The following is a 27,828-nucleotide window of genomic DNA, read 5'->3' on the forward strand; positions in this document are numbered from 1 at the left end:
TCTAACGGATCCCTTTTGTTCTTCCAAACTAACTCTTCCCATGTTCCTATTTTGTTGAGGAAACAACGTTTGTTGCGTTTCCCCCATACATTCCATAAGATTGCCAACAAGACCATGCACCATACCACTGATTTTTCCTTCTCTAATTTCCCACTGTGCCATGCCGATAATAGATCTTTTATTGATTCTAGCATTACCCAATCAGTTAAAAAATTACTAGAAATGAATTCCACACTTTCCGTCCAATTGGACAATGAATGAAGATATGATCTATCACTTTTGCATCATTTGTGCACATAACACAAGTATTATTAAGAATCATATTCATTTTCTGGAGGTTGTCTATGGTTAAAATCCTCTTCCTCTTTGCCAATCACACAAAAGCTGCCGCCTTGGGGGGTGCATTGTAGAACCAAAACCTATGGCAATATTCTGTTCTCCTTTTATCCAACATTTTCAGTGTCAAATGGTAGAAATATTGTACTGAAAATTTACCCGATGGATGAACTTTCGAAACCAGAGAATCCCTCAAGGCTGGGGATGGATGGATACTGTATAGTCACCCTAGTAGCCGAGCAAAGTCATCTGCTTTCTCATGAGATAAGTCCCGACGGCTAGGGGGTCAACACACCTCTCTTGCCAAGTAGAGAGAAGTAGCCACTGTTATGTTTTTTGTTGGAGCTAACCTTGTAAACCTCGAGAAGTCAAGCCCCAATAGTTTGTCCCAACACCAAAAGTTCTCCAAGAAACGATTACGATTTCCGTCACCAAGAGAGAATGCCATCCCTTCCTTAAGGGCCTGTTTGGAATCGCGTATAAGGGTGTATTGTATTGTATCCGGTTACTGTTCATGTATACGTTTGATCAATTTTAGAATACATCCAAATCAACTTGCCATTAATCAATGTTTGGATAGGAGGTATTGTTCGGGCAAGTATACAAATTCTTCCTTAGATCAATGTTTGGATACGACGTATTAGGGCTGCGTATTGTATATACGTATAATATACAATAGAAGTTGTACGACGGTGGCTATTTTTAAGTTCTCATACATTGTATCCCAGGTGGTGCCCACTGTCATGTTTGTGATTAATCCTACGCGTCCATCATGTTCGTGATTGAATAATCCTACCCGTCCATCCATTGTATCCCAATAGGATTGACGTTATTAACGGTATGGATGGCATCTAAAATGGCAACATGTCCTAAAATGAACTCACAGAACTGATGGACGATGAGGATCATTCACAAACATGAAAGTGGGCCCCACCTGGGTTACCAGCGCAGTAACTTCCTGCGAAAGGCATCCATAGGAAATGCGCGCAAGCTATCAGAAGAGGCGGATGAGGTCCGCGCTCCTCCACGCCGTCCATCTATTTGAGTTGTCAGAAACAGTTTCAAGTAGGGCCAAACAGCCAATTGATTCCGTCCGATCAAAATTTGGGACTCGACATAGTATCTGATACCATGCACATACTAGTTGTGGGACCCACCACGATTGGCTATCAGGCGTCCGATCTGACTCATCAAATCTCTACTCTGTCTCTTCCAAGAGCTCGAGGATAGATTCAACTGTAATACGAACCTCAGTCCTTCGGAGTAGAAACAGAGAAAGTTAACGCCCACATCAATGGAATGGAGATGATACAGGGCGATGCTGGTGTAGGATATTTCCATTCTCCATAGATAGCAAACGTTCAAAGAGATAGCTACAATGTCTGGTGAAAATATAGCACAATGACTACATTGCACTACACGATGCAGTGTCGTCTGAAATTACTCTACTGCCTTTTGAAAAATTTGAGATAATGTTGTATTCGCACGCATGCTTACGATCAGACGCCAAGTCCTATTCAAACATGGTATAATGTAAAAATCCATCGTTAATATGATACTATACACCCTTATACACGAATCCAAACAGGCCCTAAATGAAGTAGCTATTGAAGTAATAGCTTTCCATATGCCCAATGCTCTATAGTTTGAGTTTTCCTTTGCCTCCCGACCCCCCCATGTGGACTCCATTTTTTGATGCTATTACCTCTCTCCGCACCTTACCCTCGTTACCAAACCTCCACTGCTACTTCCCTATCAAGGCCACAGTCATAGACTCCAACACTTTTATACCTGCACCTCCGTCAACTATTGGCTTGCATTCCTCTTCCCACTTGAGTAGATGACACATATGCTTGGCGTCGGTCCCTCTCCATAAGAAATCACGCCTCAGCAAACTTGTTCGAAACTGACTTCGGACATTTAAAAAAAAAAAAAAAGACAGTAGAACGGAAGGTTATATAGAGCTGCTTTGATAAGCGTGATTCGCCCTTCTATAGACAAATGATGACTCTTCTACCTTGATTGCTTCCTCTCAAATCTTTCAATCACCTTGCTCCACAAATGTTTCACTGATTTCCCCAAACATAATGGAAGGCCCAAGTGGATGAAAACAACACAATCCCACACTCAAACGCACATGCGAAACCTGAGACTTCCTCGAACAAGCCAATGCTTAGCATCCCACTTCTCCTAATATTCACCTTTAGACCTGAAAACTCTTTGTAACACCCTAATATTTTCCTCAAGTAGTCGACCATTGATATTTCTGCGTTGCAAAATAAGATTGTATCGTCCGAAACTGAAGGTGGGAAATCTGGTCACCTTCTTGTATTCCCTTGAAGCCTGATATTAGACCCGCCTCTTGACCTTTTGCTAACATCCTGCTTAGAGCTTTCGCCACCACCACAAACTAGAAAGGTGAAAGTGGATCACCTTTCCTTAAGACCCCTTGAAGCTTTGAAGAAACCTTTTCGTGACCCGTTAACCAATACTAAAAAAGAGGCCGATGTTACTCATTCACACATCCACTTTATCCATTTGTTTCCACACCATATATAGGAATCTATTTACATATGTCAGTGCACAAAGGGTAGGGAGGGAGGTGACAGTTTCCATACGCTTAGCCTGCTATAAGGAGGAAGGGAGGGGCTAATGATATAGTTTGCTGAAAGTTTCCATATGCTCTGACCACTATATTATTTATTTCTCACACATACACAACAAATTATATAATGATCCAGCTTATGCATGTTCCTTGCAGTTGTGCATATTTCATTTTTTCATTTTTTTCTTTCTAGAAATTTATTCTATCATGGTAATTTATTTTAATAATCTCTTCATTTCTAAAACTAACCTTCTCTTCGACTTCTCAGTTGATCTATTGTGAGTCTGTGGTATCTGCAAGTTGATAGAGGCTTTGCATTAATCTTTTTAGGTCTTAAGATACACTGAAGGCTTGTGCTGGGTTATGAAGTATTATTATGAAGGTGTTTGCTCTTGGCAATGGTGAGTGAACTTGTAAATCTTCAGCTGTTGTGGTACATTGTGTATCTCTTGTGGCACTTCCCTCAATTGTAAAAATAGAGATTATTGGGTTTCAAATCCTGATGAATTTGTTCATAACCATACACCAAATAGTTAGTCTTTCCTTTTTGGGCTTGGTTATTCATGTAATTCTTATCTGCATTCTTGTAAAACAGAACTTTCTTTTTTGGGGGCTTAATTTCTTTCACTTGAGGTGGTGAGGAGGGATATGAAAGACTTGTTCACTAGGCCTTAGAAATGACATGCAAAACAGAATTTATTAAGATGACCCGAATAGCTAGCACCAATATTGGAAGCAGGGATGACAACAATGATCTTGCGGTGAAGATGCGAGTCACAACCCTAGCTGTGTGCCCTATGGCCTGAACTATTTGCCCAAATGCCCCGCCTACAAATGTGTTCAAGTCCATAAACTGTGATTGACTTTCAATTCATTAGGTTCTTGATATCCTTTTGGTCTTTTAGTTTATTGATTAGGGTCTTTTAGCCATTAGATGGTTAGAAGGTTTTTGTAAAAGAGATGCTCACATCCAACCAGTTAGATGATAAGTTGCCTTGGCCAGCAAATAACATCCAACCTATCATGTGTGTGCTACATCCCTCCCGTCCAATAGCTTGGCCCCACCCTGAGGATCACCTTGTGAAAAAATTAGCACCGTCCACTTATAAGGTAGACCACCTTATAGAAAATAATGTGTAGCTGCTGAGAAATTACAAAGTACAAGTGTGGTCCTCTTGACGAGTGGATGGGGCTGATTTCTCCTGAAGGTAATCCTCATTTTGGGGCCAACCTATTGGACAGGTTGGATGTCGCACACACATGACATATTGGAAGTTATCCACTCGGTTAACCACATGTTATTATCCAACTGGTTGGATGTGATCATTTCTCCATATAAAAAATGGCAATTTTCTATACAAGGGAGCATGCTACAGTAATCCTTTAGTACAACATTTAGTATAGTAGGAGAAAAAGAAATTTTCATAATCATCTTCAGCCAGCTGGAAGCTAAAGAAATGTAATATATGAGAAGTGTTTTTTGAATATAGGATATGAGGCATGTAGTTTTTTTTTTAATTTTTTTTAATTTTTTAATTTTTTTAAGGGAGGGAAGGCAACCTGAAAGAAAACAAAAACAACAGAACAAAACAAAACACCTACTCAACAACCAAAACCTAAAACATCTATACTACTCGAGAAACCCGAGAATCGAAGAAATAGAAATGGCAACGTGGGCCACCTATACAAAGTACAAACCAGAAGAGAACCCAAAACCAACACCTATTAACACCTGAGCCAAAACACAACTCAAATAGGAAGGAAAGGAAGGCTAAATGTTTCTGCAAAGTAGAGGGTCATTCTTTCACATCCTCGAGAGCTTGAGCTGAAACCGTAGAGGGAGGGGAGCAAGAGTTTTTTAAGCATCAAGAGTCTCTCTTTTTTCCAGATGGCCCAGAGAGTCGCAATCAATGCAAGCCACCAGAAAAAAATGAAGTCCTTGCTGGAGCGATGACCATGCCACGTAAAGAGTAGAGATGTCACCAGGCATCATCGAAGGCATATTGAAGTTGCCTAAGATAGTCGACCAAATTTCGGAGGAGAATGGGCAGTGCCAGAAGGGGTGGGGGATGGATTCAGTGTCTCGTACATGATATGTTTGCCCTTCTCAATTTGTTGCTAGTCCTCTACAAAGTTAACAAGACGAGGGTGTAAATAGCGTTTTGGAGTGCAATTTCAATAATAATAGGAGTGGAAACGAGGAAGTAGTTAAGATTGTTGACCAAGTATCCCAAAATGACCACTTTCAATATCTTGGGTCGATAAATCATGAGAGTGGAGGGATATTGAGAAGGATGTTGCCCATAGAATTCAAGCTACGTGAAAGAATTGGATATATGCCTCTCGAGTTTTATGTGATCATCATCATCATGCACCAATCAACCGAAGAGGAAATTTTATAGGATAACGATAAGATCAACCATACTTTGTGGGACAATGTTTGGCAGTTAAGGAACAACATATTCATAGGATGAGTGTAGCTTAAATGAGGATGTTAAGATGGATGAGCGGCAAGATTATTAAGGATATGATTAGAAAGGAATGCACTAAAGGGAACTTAAGAGTAGCACCAATAGGAAATAAGATGAGGGAAACTAGCCGTAGATGGTTTGGTCATGTGCAATGAAGACCAAGAATTGTGCTGGTTAGGAGTGAGTGGGTGCAAGTTGAAGGATCAAACAAGGCAAATGGAATGCCCAAAATGACATGGGTGGAGCTAGGTATTCTATAACGGTAACGGTGGCTGTAACAGTCACCACTATTACCTTTATGATATGGGCCGTAACGACCAGTACAGTCTCTTTTTTTTAATTGAAATGAACCAAAAAACCCGTATTTGCATAACAGACCATTATGACCTTTATGAGGGTTCATAATGGGCCATACGGGGGCCATAACAGCGGTTATGGGTCATTTTTTCCATAACAACCATTACCGCTATTACGACTTCACAATGTGTAATGGTTGCCATTGTTAGTTTTACATAACGATCGTTACGACACACCATGGGTGGAGGTAGTAAGGAACAATGTTGTCAAATGGCATAAGCGATCCCGTGCGACCCAAGGGGGCTGTGAACTTATGCGATGGCATAATCACATATGTGATGGCATAGCCCCACAAACAGTTTTTAAAAAATAAAAAATAAAAATGAAAAATTCAAGGAAATATGGGAAAAAATACTACGAGTGTAGGGAATTGTTTTTTGTAGTTTTAGTAGACTATTAGATCATTACAAGTCAACTTACTACTCAAAATGAATGCATATACTATAACTACTCAAAATATGGGGAAAAAAAATACTACCAGTGTAGGGGATTGTTTATTTATTTATTTATTATTATTATTATTATTTTGTAGTTTTAGTAGACTATTAGACCATAACAAGTCAACTAACTACTCAAAACGAATGCATATACTATAGTGACTATAGTGTGAAAATAGGGGGTGGGGAGGCCTATTATAGACAAAAAGTGAGAGAAACCCCAAAGGCACAATAATCGCATATACCACCATCACATATGCCGTCCATTGGTCCAAAATGTCATATGCGATGGCATAATTATTTATTCGATTACATATGGCTACGCCTACATTCGTATGATAGAGTGGAACAGTATAATAGGATTCGTGTAGCGGACCTCAATTAGTTGGTATAAAGCTTAGATGGTGATGATGAGTCCCCATAGAAGTGGTGACAAACATATGAGGTGATCGGGACTGTTGATTAGTGGGACAGTGTGTGTAGGCGAAAAATTGCTGCAACTGGAGAGGTCTGACCAGTTGCTGCAATTCATTTTGTTTGATCATGGACTGTTGTGGTGTTTTGAGCAAACTGTTGCTTTTCTATAGCACCAACTCGATGGTTACGACAGTCCAATCCCCTTGTTTTTGAGATATGATTCCTCCACATGATTGCCTAACAAGTCAACTGTCCTGGCGAGCTTAAACAAGTGCTGTGTATTGATGTTTTGATGCATCTGTCAAAATAGCGGCCTCTTTCCTTAAACAATGTAACTGCTAGGGCTTCTTTCTCTAGGTTCCTGACATTGTTGTTTGCTTTGAGAATGGGTGTTTACTAAGCTGAGACACATTGCCCAACAATGGGGCATACATGATTCACTCATCAGATAAAAAAAGAGAGCACATATGCAATTCGAAGAAAGAGATGCCCTGTGCCTTGGGGCCATACATTACTTTCTCATGTCATATCCTGTAGAAAATATTTTACAAACATAATGCCTAACTCTAATTGCTGGAAGAAGGCTAATATGCTAATGAATTTTTATTTTTATTTTATATGCATTTTAGTTCTTTCTGATTCATGGATCTTCTCTTCAGTGTTCTTTTGTCCTAATTGTTATTTTTTCCCTCTCAGGTTTTATCCCTATCATTATGCTCCTTTTGCTTCTGATCTCAAGGATCTAGATCAGTTGAACATAAGCTTTGAACTCGGTTCTCCATTCAAACCATTCAATCAGCTGATGGGGGTTTTTCCAGCTGCAAGGTCAAATTTTGCTTGGAGTTATTATGCATGATTGATCATATTTGTTCAATTTCTAATTGTGTTCTTACTTGCAGTTCCCACGCGCTCCCCGTACATTATAGGCGATTGATGAGTGATCCAAATTCACCAATCATTGATTTTTACCCTACTGGTATCCTTTATATTTTGCCAATATAAATCCCTAGTAATTTATGTTTTCATATGAAATGCTTTGAGTTTATTTTTTATTGTGTGAATCAGATTTTGAAGTGGACATGAATGGGAAGCGATATGCTTGGCAGGTTGGGTATTCTTGTCCTCTTTAGAACAGCCTCCATTTGGGTTACAGCTATGAAGGGTTACTGGAACTGTCTACTTTCAACTGGATTCCCTGAAAATATGTTTCCTTTTTTTTTTTTTCTTTTCTGAAGGGTATCGCGAAACTGCCTTTTATTGATGAAGATCGCCTTCTTTCAGAGATACAAAAAGTTGAGCATACATTAATGGTATGTTAGTCTGAATTAGAAATCATTGCAAAGTTACTGTATGCTTCTAGTAATAATTATCAACCACACTTTCTGTAGGAGGAGGAAGTGAGAAGAAACAGTGTGATGTTTGACATGCTTTTCGTGACAGTATCCCATCCTCTCTCTCCATATATTTATTCTCTTGATGACCATTGTAAACATCTGTCAGACAAAGATCGAGCTGAAGTCAAAGAAAAACTTGATCCGAAGGCCAGGTTGTCTTGAAAAAACTTAATGTTGTAGGTCTCAGTTTATTTAACTTTAAACTGGAGTTGCAGAATCCTAATTGTCCAGATCACCATGCTAACTTAGATATTAGTCAGCCTAGTGGTTGTTTGATGCATCTAATGAATTAAGTCACAATAGAATCCATTGATATCTGGCATTTTCGTCTCATGAATTACTGTGTCAGAACTTGAGCTTTTGAGTCAAATGTCAGGAGATGAGCTTTATTTAACTGTTTCCTGGCATTATTTATTTATTTTCGACGTAACATTTACATTGTAAGGTGAAACTTCATTTTTTCCTACTAGATTTATCCAAACATAGATTTTGCTACCCAAAAATGTTGAAAAATAAAAATAAATTCAAACTGCCTCCAACTTCGATCTGTATACTTTCCTTTCTGAAAATATGCTTCTTGTTCCCATGTGGATAAAATCTATTCTCTGTAGAAATTGTAAAATTTTCCATTAGGGAGGATCAGTCTCTATAATTATTCATTTCAGCGAAAGGGGAAAAAAAATCTTTGGGGATATCATGGAGAACATAAAAAGTCTTCAACTATAGAAATAGAAGATCATTGAATTTGGATCAGGATCTTGAAAAATCAGCTAATATTATTGTGGATGCAATATTGCAATCTGGTTGTTGTGAAGAAAAGTGTGGCATGATTGACAAAAGAGAGAAGAAAAAAGGAGAAGGAATGAAAGGAAGAAGAGAAAAGTAGATCCCCCTCTGCCATTAGTAACAAAAGTTGGAATACCTATTGTGTCCTAAACATAGGTGCACCGTAGATAGGCCATAGAACAATCCATATCTGATAACGCTCCCCCTCAAGATGGAGCATGTGTACCATGAATGCCCATCTTGACAAAGAGACAATCTAGTTAAGTACAACCTTGAGTTTTCGTGAACATGTCTGCTAGTTGATCTTGGGACTTAACAAATGACATGCAAATTTCGTTGGTAACAACTTTCTTCCGGATGAAGTGGCGGTCAACCTCAATATGCTTGGTACTCCAATGATAGACAAGGTTGTTGGCAATATAAGAGGTTGCTTGATTATCACAATACAATCTTAAGGGAACCTTAACTATAAAGCCAAGTTCACACATTAGTGTCTTTAGCAAAATGAGTTCACATGGCGCATAGGCAATTGCCCTGTATTCTACCTCAACACTTGAATGGGCCACAACACTTTGCTTCTCACTCTTCCGAGTAATAAGGTTGCCACCTATAAAAGTATAGTAGTCAAATGTAAATTGCCTATTAGATGGAGAATCTACTCAATCTGCTTTACAATATCCTTCCACTTAAAGGTGACCATTTCACTAGTAGAGGGATAGCACGTTTAGGAGCTCTCTTTAAATATCCAAGGGATATAAGACCACATTATTCCAAAATATATTCGGAACCTTCATATTCAACAACAGTGCCCTAATTACCGTAAGTAAATGACGGTTCTTATGTTCAGTTACCCCATTTGGTTGTGGTGGGTGCGCACGTGAAGTTTGGTTTGGTGAATAATGCCATGAAATAAAAGATATGAGTTAAATTTATGAGATAAATATTCTCTAGCATTATCTGAACGTAGAACACAAATATTAGAATTGAATTGAGTTTGTACTTTTATATAAAATTCTTTAAAATAGCAAAACACTTTTGACTGATCTTTCATCAAATATAGCCTTGTCATGCGAGAATAATCATCCACAAAATTAGAAAGTACTTGAAAGCAGATAAATCAATAAGATGAATTGAACTCCAAATATCATAATGTACTAAATGAAAAGGTTTATTACTTGTCCACATGAGAAAGAAATAACACTCTATGGTACTTAACTCATAAGCCTCACTCTCTAATCTAAACACGTGTGACAACAATGGAACCAGACTCTTTAAACTACTTAAGGAGGGATGACCAAGCCTGCAATGTCATCGATGTTGAGAGATATTTGTTTGTAATAAAGCTCCATTTATTACACTATCGAGGTAATAGAGTCCATTCGCTTTATGCCCTCCACTAATCATCTTCCCTGTCTTTAGATTTTGGAATTCACAATAAGAAGGATAAAATGCGACCAAAAAAAAAAAGAGAGGATTTGGTTAGCTTACTCGCTGACAATAAACTCAAATGAAAACAATGGGATAAGACGCACGATACCGAGCCTAGACACAGGTTGAATTACCATATGCTAATGTGACAAAAGAAATGGGTGATGACTGTAGTAACTGAGGCAATACACTGTGTACCGATTAGGAACACTATCAGAAAATGCAAGATAAATGCTACCTAATTGTGCAAGAGTAGCTATGAATGATGATGTGTTAGTGGATGATCCTTCAGAAGTCTAGCATATTCTTCCTTGGATAGTGTAATTGTATCACCTGCAGTATTGGGTTAGGAAACGGAGGAGATAGGGTTTAAGACATAACCCTCGGTAATGAACTTGTTTTGCTCAAGCAGGCTTAGACATAAGGTTCCAACACGTATCAACTGTGAAGTTACTAAGACCATAATAAGTGCACTACCGATTATTGCAACCATGACCACAACTACCATTGAAATCCCATGGACTTCCAAATTATTTCTACCTCTCTTCATTTTTTATCTTTCAAAAAAAAAAAAAAATAATTATTATTATTATTTCTACCTCAAAATCCCCTTGAATATCTACCACTAAAATGGCCACTGCGACTTTCTCTATTTCCTTCACTGGATGCAGAAACGAATGCAGAATGATCTAGAAGGCGAACTCTGTATGCTAACTGTACGCTGAACACAAGTGAATACCTCAGTGATGGCTGGGATTTCACTGCCTCTAAAGATATGAGCTTGGATAGGCCTAAACTCAGAATGAATACCCAACAGGAATTTAGCAACATATAATTCATATCTTTGTAGTCTCATAGTCTCATAATTGGTAGACAAGGGTTGGTATACATTCAGTTCTTCTCACATGTCTCGCAAGGCTGAATAATACTCTCTAACGCTCTTATCTTTTTGTTGAAGAGTGAAGTTATCCATTAGTAACTCGTATATCCAAGTTAAATTCTTTTTGCCTAAATACATCTCTCTGATTATCCCTAACTTTGCTGTCTTGGAAAAGATAACATTGACACTAATCTAAGGCTCTATACTGTTCCATAACAATGCTTTAATTTGATCATCTTCTACCACACAATCTTCGTATTCGATTGAACTTTCTTCAGGTTTGGGAGAAGTCAAATACTTTCATGTTCTTTTTCCGATAAGGAAAACCTCTACTGATGTGGTCCATCGCAAGTAATTTGCTCCATTGAGTTTAATCAATGTTATATGAAAATTCAGACAAAGACTAGTCTTGGCATCTGTGATGTAGGTGGAACCAAACACACAAGGGAAGAATGTTTGGCTTTAACTTAACCCAACCCGGATTTTATATCAACGAACGCAATTGCTTGATAGCACTACTTGATCCAAAAACTTCACACGCACACTTATTTTCTAATCTTTGCCTCATGCAACTTTCACACATTTTAGATCTCAAATATTGTCACATATGCAAATATGGGCCCACACGCACCTCACTTTTGTCCATCATAATGATATTATAAGAAAGTGGCCCTCACACGCATTCACGATTACACGACCCACCATATGGTGGTTGGAAGAGAATGTGTAGATCAGCTCTGAACCACTCTGAAAATTTACCTCAAGTAAATATAAGAAGGAAAAGAGAGGGAACGGGGAAGTTGATGGAAGAGATAAATGGCCATATCAATTTGGTTTTGATACCATGTGGTGCATGATTGATAGAAGAGAGAGAACATTTTGGGCTGTAGAACAGCCCTTTCCGATAACAAACATGGAATTCTTTCAAAGAACACGATTTTTTTTTTTTTTTTTTTTGTTGGTCGAAGAAGACAGGGAGGCTGGTTGAAAACCTCAAATATTTTACTTTGGACTAAAGGAATGTATTGACAACATACAAGCATAATTTTGATTAAAAATATGAGGCAATAGATCAATTAATAATAGATATTTAATAGGGAAGAGGCAATCGCTGAAAAATCTGCTGAGCTGGAACACTTAAACAGATTATACGGAAAATTGCAAATTTTCATTTTTATTTTCAGGAGCATTGAAACTTATTATGATCTTTGACATAAAGCAAATATCCGGCTTGGCAATCAGGTTTCACTAATATACCAAAGATTCCAGGAAATAAAATGTTAAAGAATATAAGAAAAGATTACAGTAATGTTCAACAGTAGCTACCAAAAGCCTATGAAGTTCATCAGAGAACTGTAAACAGCAAAGACCTCACTGATACCTTTTTTATGAGTATTCTTTAGCTAAAATTACATGGTTTCCTTGGAGAGGAAACGAGTATCCCTTGCTCACAAGATGAGCATTTTGGTATAGAAGGCTTACTAAAAGTTTCAAAATTTCGTTGGCAACTGTATTGTAAAATTTTGTACATGTGGGTGACAAGTGAATTTTGATAGATCTTGGTGTGAAAGTTGAGTTTGTCCCTATTTATATCATATTTGTATCTTGATATATTCTGTTTATAATTTTACATGTCTGTTTTGAATTCTTTGGGTTGTGGGCTGTTTTGCACCATCTGTGTCCAACCTGGCTTTTGAACGATGACATTTCAAATCCACATTTTAGAGCAGTCACTCTACACTTGCTTATCATTTTCTTATTTGAATGTTTCAGATTTCTGATTTCTATGTATTTCATGATTTTGTTATAGTTTTCTGATTCTTTTTATTCTTACGTGCAGTGGTGGAATGAATGGGTATCTATCCCTTTGTAATGGAGACCCATGTCCTCCCATCTTCAGGTCTCCTGTTACGGGAATGGAAGATATTATGAATAATGAAGTCTTGTAAGCTTGCCTTTCTTGAAAGTAAAATTTACTAGAGGTATTTAATCCATCAACGATCTCAGACTTCTTTGTTCTTCTCAGATGCGCTATATACAAACTTCCGGATTTTCATAAGCACATCACCCGGCCACCGGCAGGGGTTATATTCCCAAAGAAGGTATGTAGAGACTTCTCACAACATGAGCTGGGGGTCCATTTTCTTGTACTGAATGTGTCAGTATTCATTAGTGACAGTCGCATTGGACATCCATATGCCATAATTTCCTTTTTAACGCCCCATTTATTACTTGTCCATGTGCTGTCTCTTTTGCTTTGGCATTTTCATTTCTGTTTCTGGAAAGCATCGGCCTGGTGAACTTTTTGAGTAGTGTGATATGTTTCATTTTCGTCTTGCAATAACTGACACATCCATCTTGCAATAAGAGACATGATCATGGGAGACACCCTTTTTTTTTTTTTCTTTTTTTTTTTCTTTTTTTTTGAGGAGTTCCGGGATTTAGATCGTGCTATTAGTGTCTACTTCTATGAGAGGGTATTTTGCTATCTGGGAGCTAGAGAAGAAGCTTTTGGTCTTCTTTGTGAATATCCCTTGTTATCTCCTTATTCTCATTGTTTTCCCTCCCCACAATCTATGTTAACTTTTTTCAGCTTTTTTAATAAAATATGAGTTGTTCATTAAAAAAAAAAAAGTGGTTACAGTCTAGCATTTTTTTGCCATGAATGTAATGTACCCATTTTGTTTGATTAATTTGGTCTTGATCCTTTTTGTTACTTTTGGACATTACCGCATTTTATAAAAAATATCCTGGGTATTTAAACAGTTATGATATTAATGATTTTGATGTTTCGGCAAATTAGACCTTTCTAATATTATCAGAAGATGCATCCTTTTGCTGACCCTATTTTGGTCTCCTTTGGCAGAGTGTTACACTGGGAGATTTAAAGCCAGCACCAGTTCTGTGGCACGAAGACAGTGGAAGGAGGCCATGGGAATCTGGAAGGTACTAGCTAACTAATATAATGTCTAAAGCTTAGTTGCATGAACTTTCTTAAACACTGCTTCCTTGTGCTCCCCCTCCGCTTTCTGTGCTTTTAGTCTTTTACACCTGCCAAAAATTTTGGATGGATGCTTCCACTCTCCCATATTCAAATAGCTGTGACAAGCTATGGTGATGATGATGCGTTTCCACTCCCATGTCAGAACCCCTCACCATTTCCCTTTGCACTACATGCAACTAGGGGCTACTCCAGCTAGAAAGAAATAGTATAGTTATTGAATAAACTAATGGTACAGGGCAGACATGTTAGCCTTCTATTATAGTAGCTAGCAGCCTTCCCACCTCATGTACTTTAATCGAGAGGAAATAGCATATCATATCCCATCCTTTTTTTTTGGGAGCACACTACCTGTAACTTTGTCGATATGCCAAAAAAAAAAAAAAAAACCATACAAACATTCCGGTGGGCTCCACAAAAAATTCCCAGCAACACCTATCATATAAACCTGCAAAAACATCAGCAAGGAAAGAATGATCAAAACAGCTCAGCTCCATGTCTGGAACAAAATAAATAGGACTGGGAAACTGGGATGCCTAGCTCCGCAAGGCTAACTCAGCCTACTGGACAGTCTGGGAGACTGAAGAGCTCGAACCTGACTGCTCCTGCGGAGCGGGAGGCGCAGATGTTGGATCCTGATGCTGCTCTAGCTGCTCCTGATGAACGAGGAGCCCCCACACTGCCAAGGGTCTGATGGTGACGGGAGATATGAGGATGAGCACCCCCCAAACTGAACAGCAGTGCAGGAGTCTGCTGCACCTGCAACCACTGAATCCTGATTCCCCTGGATGATCTGCTGACTAGAGATGCTGCTGCCTGGCACCCCAACTAACCCTGCAATCAAAGGATAGTCAATACCGCTGCACACACATTTGGACGCCAATTGAATTCCCACTCGCTGGATTGCTGCATCCACTGGAACTGCCCCATTCATGACCTTCCATAAGAACACCACCATCTTCAGAGGGACGAATTTGTTCCAGGCCGAACAAGTCCAAAGCTGTCTAGTAAAAAATAGCCAGGAGCAGATCCCGGTCTGACTTGAGAGAAGTTTCCTGTGGAACCCAGGGTCCGAACAAGCTGGGAGCAGCATTGCAGTCCTATACCATCCTACTATACTAATGGAACTACCATCTTAATGAATATCCAACCTGTTAAGGGTATAATAAACAGTTTTGGGGCTGTGCCTCTACACACGTTCTTGAAAAATCTAACCAAACTCATTATCAATCTGCTAGCTGGCAACTTCCAATGCACATTCACCAATCTTGATTTTGAAACTTCACAATAGTTGATTACTGCAACTTTGTTATTTATTTGAGAAGGTTGAAGTTTGAGCTTACTTTACATCACATTGTGTATTAGTGTCGGGGTAATTTGTTGATGGTTCCCCATTCAAACACCAATAAATGCTACTTATGCCTATTACTGAATGGTCATACCGAGATTGAATGGGGATGTTTTTACTGGAACCTCGTAATGTGATGGTTCAGTGAGGTATTTTGTTAAGTCGTAACCTTGTAATGTGACGGTTCGGTGAGGCATTTTCTTTTTGAAGTTGCCATAGATGTCACATGAGTCATCATCAGATGATGGCTGCAAAATGAGCATATGCTTCCTTGCGCTATGGTATCTTCAAGATCGTTTTCTTTTCTTTCTTTCTTTCTTTCTCTCTCTCTCTTTTTTTTTTTTTTTTCTCTTTTTAATGATAATTCACATTTTTGGAACTGCTCAACAATATTTGGCCATCTGAGGGGTTTTCTTCCACAAACTATTGTTAGATCTGTTAACTTGTTGGTTAACATCATAGGATAATCATGGTCTCTGAAAATCTTTTGGATTGTGCTTTTATCCTTTCAGGCAAAATCCTCCCGGACACATATCTGGTCGACAGCTTGGAGAGGCAGCTCATCGACTGGTTGTCAACAGCTTACAGGCAAAGACAAATTATAATGGGGGTGAACAAATGCATGTAACGGCAGCACCTTATGATGCTGGTACAATTGGTTCATCCACTCATTATTATCCAAATGGCACACACCACGGTCATGATCCGAGAATGGCGACTCCAGCAGGGTATTCTGGTCATGATAGCAGGTTTGCATACTCTGCTGTCCAAAACCATCCAAGTCATGGTTATGGGCAGTTCTACGCTTCCTCATCTACCCCTCATTCATATGAAAGAACTTCCCATCCTCAGTATGATAGGTCATCGGCCCAACCACGGTATGAAGGAAGTCATTGGCAGAGCCAGACGAGAGGCCCCATGAATGGATACCACAGTTTGTTTCAAAATGGTGGATATGGGAGCTATCCCAACAGACCTGCAACACAGAGTTCACCACCAGGTGCTTATGCTCAAGTTAGGGGAACAGATGATGGCTATGGGAGCTACCAAGGATATGGAGCAGGTCAGTGGATCCAACAGTATGATGGGTACAGTGGTCATGCGGCCTCAGCAGCAGCAAGTCAGCAGGGTGTGGGTAGAGGGAATGGCCAACATCAACAATTGCCAAATCGCTATTCAGCCTTAGACAGAAGCGGAAATCGAAGACCACCACCACCCCCTCACCATGGCTATGGCCGCTACTAGATTGCTTCATGTTCAATCTGAAGCAGCCTTTGTTGTGGTTTACATGTTGTACAATAGTAGCAGCGGCAGCAGTAGCCCAATTTATAGCTATTTCGATACACATTTGTCTTTTCCATTCCCCGTTTTTGTTTTTTTTTTCCCCACAATTTTGATTGAGGTTCTGTTGCTTTGGGCAGTTTTGTTTGTGTTTATTATGTCACTGCATAAAACACTGTAATAAACTGGGAGGCGAGTGTAAAATCTAATAGCTTCATTGCAATGGGGTTCATTTACTAGAATCTCTGAATAGATTGGAATTAGCTAACCCAAAAAATATGCATATTTTTCTACTTTTGTTGAACGCATGGTGAACAAATGAAAGGCGAAAGGATGCACAAATCAATATTTTGAGAAATGTGGCCAAGAGTCATTCATGCAGGAAGGATGCATACAGGTCACAAAAGCTTCAGTTTGTCAATTCAGCTGCTTTGGCGCCCTTGGCAATGATTACGTCCAATGTGTCAAAAATAAAAGAAATGCGAAGGCGAAATTGACCGTGGAGGAGATTTGCACTTGTTGAAGCATGTATTGTGGGGGAATGGTTTACAAGAAGCAATATTCGGTTTTGCCCCAGCGTGAGTGTTGTTAAGGAGAACTACATAACAAGTAGTCTCGGAATGTAAATTGCCCCTAACGAGCAATTCGCACAAATCACATAGCATTCCAAAAATGATGCAGTCATGATGCTTGGCTCTTAATCCCTGCCTGGAGGCTGTTGAAGCTGTCATTATTTCTTGAGTAGATATTGCCCTTCAGGCTGGTGCTAGGGCATTGTGGGTGAAATCGTTTCGAGGCGTTTCATATCACATTGGTTATGGCATGGGATATATTGGTTGTATCAGGGATTTAGCACGCTTTTGGGAAAAGATGGGAACCATTGGGCAACTGGTTGAATTTTCAATGAAACTTTGTGGATTGTTAAAAAAAAAAAGAAAAAAAGAAAAAAAAGAAGACGAGACGTCAATATGTACTTTTGAATCATAACATTTACATAATATGTTTCCTTTGTATAATGTCCTAAGCTATGTGCTATTTAACTAAATTGAAGCAATTATATTCAAAGTGAATTTATTAAATATAATAAAATTTATAAATTTGAGAATAGATGAAAACATAACCAATATATTCAAAAGCAAAGAAAGTAAAAAATTAGAAATATGCCTTAAATGCTCTAAAAATGTAATTAATTGACTCTGGATGGAAATGAAAATTTGAAAATATTTATTTTTAGATAATTTATTATTGAGATTTTTCCATATGGCCGCCTGCCTTTTTGGCTATGGACCAAAAACCTCTCTATTTTAAACTATTTTCTGAAACCTGTGTATATATTTTATATAAGTTAAAACTGATGGATGTTTAATAGATGAAGCAGGGAAAGAAATTTTGGAAAATTTTATTTTTAAATAATTTGCCATTGAGATTTTTCCATCTGGCCGCTTGCCTTTTTGGCCATGGAGCAAAAACCTCCCTGCTTTTAAACTATTTTCTAAAACCCACGTACATATTTCATATATGTTAAACTAATAGATGTTTAATAGATGGAGCAGTTAACTGTCAAAAAATCAGTTTTACCGTTCGTTGACCACGGAAATTATTGTTTCACCCTTTTCATGGGAATGAACGCCTACCTTTTGAGAGATTCGTGGGGCCACAGAGATTGTGAGAAATCTACAACGTCCATCAGATTTTCCATCTTACTTTGGGGCATGGCCCAAAAATGAGGCAGTTGCAAAGCTCAAGTAGGCCACACGACAAGAAAGCAGGATTGAACGCCCATCATTGAATATTTTTGGACCATTGTGGTTTACACTTTGAACTTTGTATCTGCTTCATTTTTGGGCCATGCTCTAAAATAAATTGGCAAAACAGATAGACGGGGTGGATTTCTTAAAAACATCAAGGTGGCACATGTATGGTCGGAACTAAGTTCTTGGACTTTTATGAGAGGGCTGGTTGCTTGACCCTAGGTGAGGGCCACCATAGCAATTGTGACAAATCCACCCCGTCCATCAGCTTTTCCATTATGGTTCCAAACATTAGCAGATCCAATGCTCATGTGGGCCACACATAAGAAAATAATGGAATTGAACAGCCACCATTGAAACATCTTGGGTCCATGATGGACCCACTTTGAACTTCGGATCTGTCTCGTTTTTGAGCCAATGCCCTAAAATGAAGTGGAAAAACAGTTAGGGATGGATTTTTCATAAACATCAAAGTGGCCATAGGGCTAGCTTAGATTATCACGGCCAATGTTAGCCAAAACATTCAAGTCAGAAAGGAGGGTTGCTCAACCGTAGGTGGGCTCACGATGATATTTTTAACCAATCCACCCTGTCCATCTAATTTTCCATCTCATTTCAGGGCATGTGCTCAAAAGTGAGGTTGACCTGAAGCTCAAGTGGGTCACACCACAAGAAACAATGGGATTGAAAAATAGATAGACGAGATGGATTTCTCACAAACATTAATGTGGGCATATGATGTAGAGCGGGTCACGGATAGTTTCATGGCCAAGATGGATCAGAAAAGGGCCGGTCGACGACAAAAGTGATCCAGACCGTCAGACCTTAGATCGGGTGTATCTCGTAACCCGGAATGAGTAATCGGGTGTAAAATATATGATTTTGCGGTAGAACGAGCTACTTTAGCCACCTAACCCACTATGTTAGGTTATGCAAGCCAGATTTACGAAATACCCCCAGATCGACGATCATTTCCCTATTTTAATTCTGTTTTTACCATAAATAGTAAGTTTTAGTTTGATTATAACTTTTCACCCGTTGGGCTTTAGGAGTTGTGCCCAACACGAAAAGAGCCTAGAATAATTAGAAGAACAGTTTGGTGAAGCCAAATAGGACACTTACTATTTTTGGACGAAAACCTTACACACTAGTAGACATCACAACCGTCTATAAATGGTAAGATCGTCAAGTGTGCTCATTCCAAATTTCATTCACATCAAATGATCCGCAGCAGCCAATACATCTCGTGGTAACGAAAATGTTTTGTTCTGAGGTATATCAAGATTCAGTCTCCATTCATATTTTGTCGACCAATTCTTCCTAATGTAGGTTACAAATTCTAGGAGTTTTAGTTGTAGTTTGCTTCTAATTTCTCTCCCATTACTTGGTATCCCTATTTAAAGGGTTGTGAACTCATTTATTTCATTCATTTATCAAATTATGAATTTATTAGAATTTATTTCTATTCTTCATGCTTTCTTTCCTCGGCAATTCGAATAGTCTATGTGAGGAGTCCAAAGAAGGTCTAAGACGGTGATCGACCTCATCACGTTCATCCCTACCTCAGCATATGGTAAGGTTAGGTTGGCACTACAATCAATGCCGGTAAACTTGCCAGGTTTGATGGACATTTAAGCCGAGAGGAGGGTTGCTCGACCGAAGACTGGGCTATTATGATGATTGTGTAAATCCCCTCCGTCCATCTGTTTTGCTATCTCATTTTAAGGCATGAACTAAAAAAAATAAGGCCCATCCGAAGCTAAAATGGGCCAAACGAATATGAAGCAGTGGGGATTGAATGCCTGCTGTTGAAACATACGTTGGGCCACACGTTGTCTGTGACAAATCTACCACGTCCATCTGTTTTATCAACTCATTTTATGACATGGGCACAAAAATGAAGCCAATAACAAACTCCACTGGGTCAAACGACATGAAAGGGTGGGGATTGAACGCCCACTATTGAAGCTTCCTGGATCCCACTTTGAGCTTTGGATCTGCCTCAAATTTTAGTCTTTACTCTAAAATGAGCTAGAAAAACAGATGGGTGCGGTGGATTTCTCACAAACATGTTAGGGGCCGCACGTACCGTTAGGGTTATAAGGTAGCACACCATGAGAGATAGTTAAGTGCAGAAAAAATGGAGGGGCAGTTTCATCAATATGAAAATACAGAAATTTATTCATATGGGTAACTAACACCAGACAATTTAATTTCTAATGTTGAAAACTATAGGCAGATTTTGGGAAATAGTTTAATAGGAGGTTTTCGGTCCATAGTAAAAAAATCAGACAGCTATATGGAAATTTTCTTTTGTTATTATTTTTTAATTAAAAAAATATATTTTTAAAATTCTTAAAACTAAATGATTCAGCATATCAAGCCCCACACACATTTGATTTTGTGTTTCGAAAATAAGATTCTAACTAATTTGGGAGAAATTACAGAAATTTCAAGTTTTCTTTAAATCGGACTACCTAAATCCCAGAATTAGTGTATGTGGAATTGGGCCCAATTGACAGATGATCAAAGTGGTATTTTGAATTTGTTTAATATTTATTTTATTTTAATAATTTTTTTTTCAAAAAATTCTTCAAAATTACATGAATTACTAAACCTTGAGAAGAGAGTTTTATGGGTTTTTGTGCTTGGTCGATATAGGCAGTAGTGTATGAAGGCATAGATCCGAAGTCTATCCAGATCCATGAAATCCATAGTTAAGACCTCCATACCTAAACCTCGTAAAAGAATTGAGAAGAGAAATTAATGATTATACTTATACCGCTCGAAATATCTCATATAACGTGATCGTATCCATATGTTGATCAGAGTCGCCACTAGCAAAAAAAAAAGGCTTCGGAATCCACAGTTGGTAAAAATCGTGAAATTGCCTAGAGATTAGAAATGTTGAGGAATTCCCAACTCGAGTGACTTTGGATAGGTCTGTGCCATGGATTCTGAGTAAAGGCTTCGGTTACCGAAAAGGAAGAGGTTAGGCACCATTTTACTACCCGTTTCAAACATAATCTCTACTTTGCTAGGTTTTACACTTTCAAAGAAAATTTAAGGAACTTCTAGTAAAATAATAAGATTTACATGTGTAGGTTACAAAAGATACACTGAAAAACTAAATGAAAACGGTAGAAAATAATTTTCAGATAAAAGTACGGAAAAGGAAAGAACATGGAGTTTTCGGTTACTAATTAAGTCACGTGTTTCTAATACAAAAGATCCTCACGAGAGAACTATATATCATACTTTGCATGATGTAGAGCAGAGCCTTTTCTTCATGTGTTCAAAGGAGGGTTTTTTTTTTTTTTTTTTTTTGGTTAGTTTGTTAGTACACACCCCACTGTCAGTACACACTCCACTGTTAGCCACCCCCACTAGGGAATCGATACCAAGACCTCAATGTTGAAACAAGGGTATCTTCGCTCAGTCCGCCGCTTAAGCTATGGATCAAGGTGTACAAAGCAGGAGGGTTGGAATAGGTTGGAATATGAAGACTGGTAAAATGATAGATTGAAAGTGCGCAAGTGGTTTGTAAATAGTGATGAAGGAATTGAGTTTTGAGACAATAAAATTACATGAAGAAAGAAAAGATTAGAGAAGACATCGGAAACCAGATCCCGGTTTGGTGAATTTGTTTCACATTCACACCACCCATCCATTTTTTGAACTCATTTTAGGACGTAATCGCAGAACCTAATCACATCCAAATCTCCAGTGGACCATACCGGTAGAAAACGTGGTAGATGACCAGTAAAAACTTTTTTATTGGCTACTAAAGTTTGGATTTGATTTTTGTATTTTTACTTCATCCAGGTCTGATTGAACTTATCAACGGGTTGGATGGCAAATAAACTTTAAGAATAAGCTTACAATGGGCCATGGGAAGTTTTAATGGTTGGCATTCAATCACCACTGTTTTCGGTGGTGTGGTCCACCTGAGATTTGCTCTTAAAGCCTCTGAGTTCACACATCCCGGCTCATCGTAGTTTTGGATTAGTTCGATTTTTTTATTTTTTTTATTTTTCCTTTCCTTTTTTACTTCATCTCAGTGAGTTATGCTTGATTAACAGGCTTGATCAAAGATACACATCGTAGTATTCCTACTTAAAAACTTATTGCATCCTGAGTTCACACATTGTGGCTCATCATAGTTTTGGATTAGTCCATTTTGTTGTTATTTCCTTTTTTACTTCATCTTAGTGAGTTATGCTTGATTAACAGGCTTGATCAAAGATGCACATCATAGTATTCCTACTAAAAAACTTATGGCATCCCGTTCCCATTGTTTTCTGTAACATGGCCCACTGGACTCATAGGTCTTTGGAGACTAGTTCAGCCAGAGTAGGCGAGATCCCAAATCCACCAAGGCGGGGTCTAGTAATGTATGTGCCTTAAATCCACACCGTCCAATCATTTTCAAGGCTCATTTTAGAGCATGATCCAAAAATGAAGCATGCTCAAAATTTAGGTGGACCACACCACAAGAAACAGTCGTGATTGAATCCCACCATTAAAAACTTCATGGAGTCCACCGAAATGTTTATTTGCCATCCAACATGTTGATAAGGTCACAAAGACCTATATGAAGAGATAGCACAAATATCATCTTGATCCAAAGCTTTTGTGGCCGACAAGTAATTTTTAATGGTCAATTACTACTATTTCCTTTACTATAATCCATTTGTGACAGATCTGCTTAATTTTTAGATCAAGTAGTGTCGATGTAGTCACATATATCAGCGTAGGCCCCATATTTAGAGCAGGGCATCGAGTTGAGTCGGACCGAGTTAGGGCCGACTTGACTCGATCCGGTTTTGAAATATGCTTGACTCGAACTCGGCCCGAATAGGTACTGAGTCCAGCATGCCTAACCCGATCCAAGTCCGATGTGGCCTGGACTTAGCCAGACCGAGTCCGAACCGGTTAAAAGTACCGATTCGAGTTGAGTTGGCACCGAGTTGGATCAAGAGATGTAACGCCCTGAAATTCGGGGGTCGAGCATAACTCAGCTCCCGAGTTTCAAAACATCACTTATGCAACATATGCAATGATGGATGTATGTTGTCTGTATGAGTGCATAAAACATGGAGTAGATTAAGCCAAACTGCAAACATAATCCAGGGATAGGTGAAATCTGCAAGCGGAAGACTGAAGAAACATATATGTGTACATGTGTAAGTCCCCGTGATATGTATGCTCTGCCAGGTCATAATTACAAGTGTTTGTTTCAAAATATAAGTATCAAAATGAAATCATCCGTTACAAAATAAGCCCAAAATCCCCGTAGCTCAGGACACGGCTCACATGAACCCGCCTGAGAACTGCATAAAAGAAAACGCATCCCCGTCATCCTCATACTCCTGCTCTGCCTCGGGGGTCGCATCATCATCTACATCTAAGACAGAGTCTGGTTGGTGTTAAAATACCGTCCCAGAATGTGAGAGTGAGTGATCAACTCAGTGGAACTATACAATAAAAGTTAACATATTATCAATTCAATCAAGCAGTAATGATAAGGCAATACAATCAAACACGTCCTAATTACTCTTGTTAATGCAAGGATATATGCAGAAATGATGCATGCTCTCGCCTGCACTCCCTCAGCGTCTTCATCTTACGGTACGCATGACAACCTCCCGCAGTGCTCCACGACGCCAAAGCACATGCAATGCGGTGCATGAACATGATTACCAAGTTATTATTAGTCCTTTTCATACAACAGGATTAGGAAGCTAAGGTACCTTTCTCATATCAATTCTCAAACGGTGATCCATTCTAGGGTCATTAGTCTTAGACAATCTCATACGATATTGTGGTTCTAGGTCGCTGCAAAGGGCTCGTCACCAATCAATGTATGCCTATCATACTTTAGTTACTACCCTAAGGCTCGTCGCCTCAACGCAGTATCAAAGTATGCTCGAGGTCACTACAAAGGGCTCATCACCAATCAATGTAGGCCGACAGCACGAATATAGTGTCCCATACCACCATAATCGGCTCACAAGTCTGAATTGCTCACTGGTCACTACGGGGAGGCTCGTTACCCCAGCGTAGGCCGACAACTCGACCACGATGTCCCATACCACCATGCCCGGCTCATGAGTCTTAGCGGATCGAGGTACCATAGTTAACGGGATTATACTGGTAAGTTTGGTACCCTAGATTCAACTAATAGCGTCCATACATGGTGCACATCCATTGAGACAATCAAGTTACTTGACGAGCTCGACTAGCACGAGCGCACGTTGAGTTGAACGACATGAAGTGCGCAAACACTCCGTGTGGCCAAACCACTGCCGACAACCCTACTACGACTCGGGTTCGTCAAAAACGTCCTACGTGGCAAAAACAACATCGGCCACGAACTCAAGGTTTGTTGCCGATTCCCTGGACTATTTCATAGTCCCAAGCACATTCAAGTATAACAGAAATTCATACCAGCAATTCAGAACAGTAATGGATCAACAATTCTAATCATACAAGCATGTGAGCATTTGTTGAATATCAACTTAACATGAATTCACACGTAAGTAACGTCTAAGTTTAACAGACAAAGAATATAGATTACATGGAGGAAATCATACACATCATTAAGATAGTTGAGAATCTCTTCTCAACGCCCATAAAAGTACAATATATGACACACTTATTCATTCAGACATTTCTATAAACACTTGGGCTACATATTCCAACACACATGACGCATGTTGGTGATAGCTCACCTTAGGACAATTCCTCTTGCCAAGGAGTTGTTACACATACAACTAGCATAAACATGTGACAATTAATCATGGCAACCACATACTTATATTGCATACGTATACGATACTTTCTACATATACATGGAATACACAAATCTCAATATAGTTCATATATGTCAGAAACGCAATACAAACATCGCATTTGGCATGTGAAATTGCACCCACAACAATAATAAACCATTAATCGACATTGAAAGCCTTGAAAGCCATAACCTATACGAATATAGTCTACACCTTAAACTAGAAAGTGCGCAATGGATCTGATTTAAACGATAAGTCTTCGTTAACGGCGACTAGATAACCTAAGACAGGGTTGAAATGAGCTACATCAACACTTAGACTATTCTAAGCTCCAAAACAGGTTAGGGTTTGATTGACTTACCCAAGAACGAACTGAGAATCGCCGAAATAACGATTCAGATGCGATGGTTTAGGTACGCAGAGTAACAGGGAAGAATCAGGCCTAATATTGATAGAATTTGAGAGTAAGGGTTTAAGGTCTTTATATAGGCCTAATATTGATGAAAATAGCCCCAGGGCCAAGGTATACTTAGGTTATAACCAATTCGGTTCTATTTCGGTCCAACGGAGTACTTCTGGTGGTCCCTTTTTCACGTACAATCGGACTTAAGCTCACTGACCATGGATCTAGGTCAGGCTGAGTTTTTATACCAATTGAATTTACAGATCAGCCGTGGCGGACCAGTTTTAATTCAACGGTCACTGAAACTCGATCAGGTCCCTCGGCACTTTGACATGTATAGGCCATCTTCCCTGATCCGAGGGTAAATTTGGGTCAGATTCTAAGGGTCAAAATGCTTAAAATCGGCGCGCAAGCGACACGACTCAGATTTCTTAAATTCATATTTAATTTCTAAATAATTTCACCTTTCTCACACTCCTCACTCCGGACTCAAGCAAATCGTCTCAGGACAGCATCTGGACTTGATTTTTGAGGTGATTGTCAAGCCCAACAAGGTGATCATAATGGTCTAAGATCATCGCTATCGGACTTTCGACGCGCGGTCCAGGTCCAATACAAAGTTTCCAAGTACTCCCGAGAGCAATTGGATTTAGCGTTGAATCCTAGATTTCAAGGTAACATAACGCTAACGATTCTACAGGTTTTGGGTCCTGCAGATCAAATTTAAAGTGGTTGGTGCTAATTTCACAGGCAATCGAGTTTAGCGCTAGCGATTCCACATTTAACTTTTAAAGGCTTGAGTCCTATGGGAAACCTGATTGAGGTGGTGCTTGGGTCCTTGCATAATATTTTTCGGGATATTACAAGAGATGAGAGAGGGAGGGAGGGTGGGAGTGGAGAGGAGAGACAGGAGGAGGAGGAGGGTGGTGATGGTGGTTGGTGGCTGCCGGATTTAGAAGAGGAGGAGGATGAGGGAGGGAGAGAAAGTTTGGGTTCAGATCAGGGTTGATATTCGACATAGATCACGGTGGGGTCCACACAACTCGACCTCATGGGAAGTTCCCATGAGGTCGACCTCATAGTACCATTTCCCACACACACACACACACACACACGCACGCACACCCGAATTCGAATCTAGTCATCTTTTGGATCGAGTCGGGTCTGTCCAAATTGAGTTTCGAGTCGAGTTACTTGGTAACTCGGACTCGACTCGGTTTGAGTTCGGATTGGGTGAAGCCTACTTGGTTTAGACCCACTCACCCATTCGGTTTGGGTCAAGTAAGATCTGAACGAGTTGGATGAGTCGAGTCAAAGTCCAGTCGTCCCGTGCCCAAGTCTACCCATATCAGGGTTTCCGTGCCCAATTCAACACTGAGGAATATGCAAACCTACAGAACTTTGGCAGGCTGCACTTGACACACAGGTGCTTAGAATTGTACATGTGGTGTATATTACCCAAACAAAACCAACTAAATTTTCCATTCCACTATTTCTATGTTATAATGATGATATTATATTTTCTTTTCTATGATTCTATTCTCTGATTCATGGATGTGTGATTGTAGGAATAAGGACCATTGGATAGTTTTCATTTTTCCACCATTCATTAAATGTCCACCAATCCAATGGTCAAATAATCAAATAAGCTTGGTTTTTAGTTCTACACTAGGTACCATACTTTTGACTATTTAATTTTAGCACTTATATGCCACCTTTAAAATAATTTCTTTGTAATGCAGCAGATCCAACATTCATAGAACACCCCACAGGAAGAGTGGGGATTGAATGCCCACCATTAAAATTTTCTTGAGTGCAACGGAAATTTTGTTTAGCACTTGGTACAATTCATTGTTATAAAATATTGTTTTTATATATTTTTTAAATAAAAAAATATTATATATATATATATATATATATATTATAAAAGGGTTTGCAAAAAACCCTTTTTCAAGAGTTTTGGGAATAGTCTCACATTGGAAAAAGAGAAAAAAATTCTTTAGTATATATGTGAATGGTGGAGTATTGTTATATTTACCCACGTAGTCCGAGAAGTATCGGGCTTGCGTGTTCTAGTGCCCCACGCTCGCACTCGAGCACGGGCTCGGTGCGAGGGTGTGAGCATGTGAGGCAGTGTGG

The 27,828-nt window shown here is 39.1% G+C and overlaps 1 protein-coding gene across 3 annotated transcripts in view; it reads left to right on the top strand.

Moving 5' to 3' along the window:
* LOC131237317 (5'-3' exoribonuclease 3-like) overlaps positions 1-17,024 on the top strand; it is a 70,557-nt gene extending 53,533 nt beyond the window's left edge. For all 3 annotated transcript variants that reach the window (XM_058235022.1, XM_058235023.1, XM_058235024.1), the window contains 10 exons: positions 3,272-3,342; positions 7,320-7,448; positions 7,523-7,599; positions 7,689-7,729; positions 7,859-7,933; positions 8,012-8,169; positions 12,952-13,056; positions 13,138-13,213; positions 13,978-14,057; positions 15,973-17,024. In XM_058235022.1, the coding sequence (XP_058091005.1) occupies positions 3,272-3,342; positions 7,320-7,448; positions 7,523-7,599; positions 7,689-7,729; positions 7,859-7,933; positions 8,012-8,169; positions 12,952-13,056; positions 13,138-13,213; positions 13,978-14,057; positions 15,973-16,705 (1,545 nt within the window). In that variant the 3' untranslated portion in view covers positions 16,706-17,024. The remainder of the gene's footprint in view (positions 1-3,271; positions 3,343-7,319; positions 7,449-7,522; positions 7,600-7,688; positions 7,730-7,858; positions 7,934-8,011; positions 8,170-12,951; positions 13,057-13,137; positions 13,214-13,977; positions 14,058-15,972) is intronic.
* Positions 17,025-27,828: the final 10,804 nt, after the last annotated feature.

Source organism: Magnolia sinica, chromosome 2 (assembly GCF_029962835.1).
Source record: "Magnolia sinica isolate HGM2019 chromosome 2, MsV1, whole genome shotgun sequence".
NCBI lineage: Eukaryota > Viridiplantae > Streptophyta > Magnoliopsida > Magnoliales > Magnoliaceae > Magnolia > Magnolia sinica.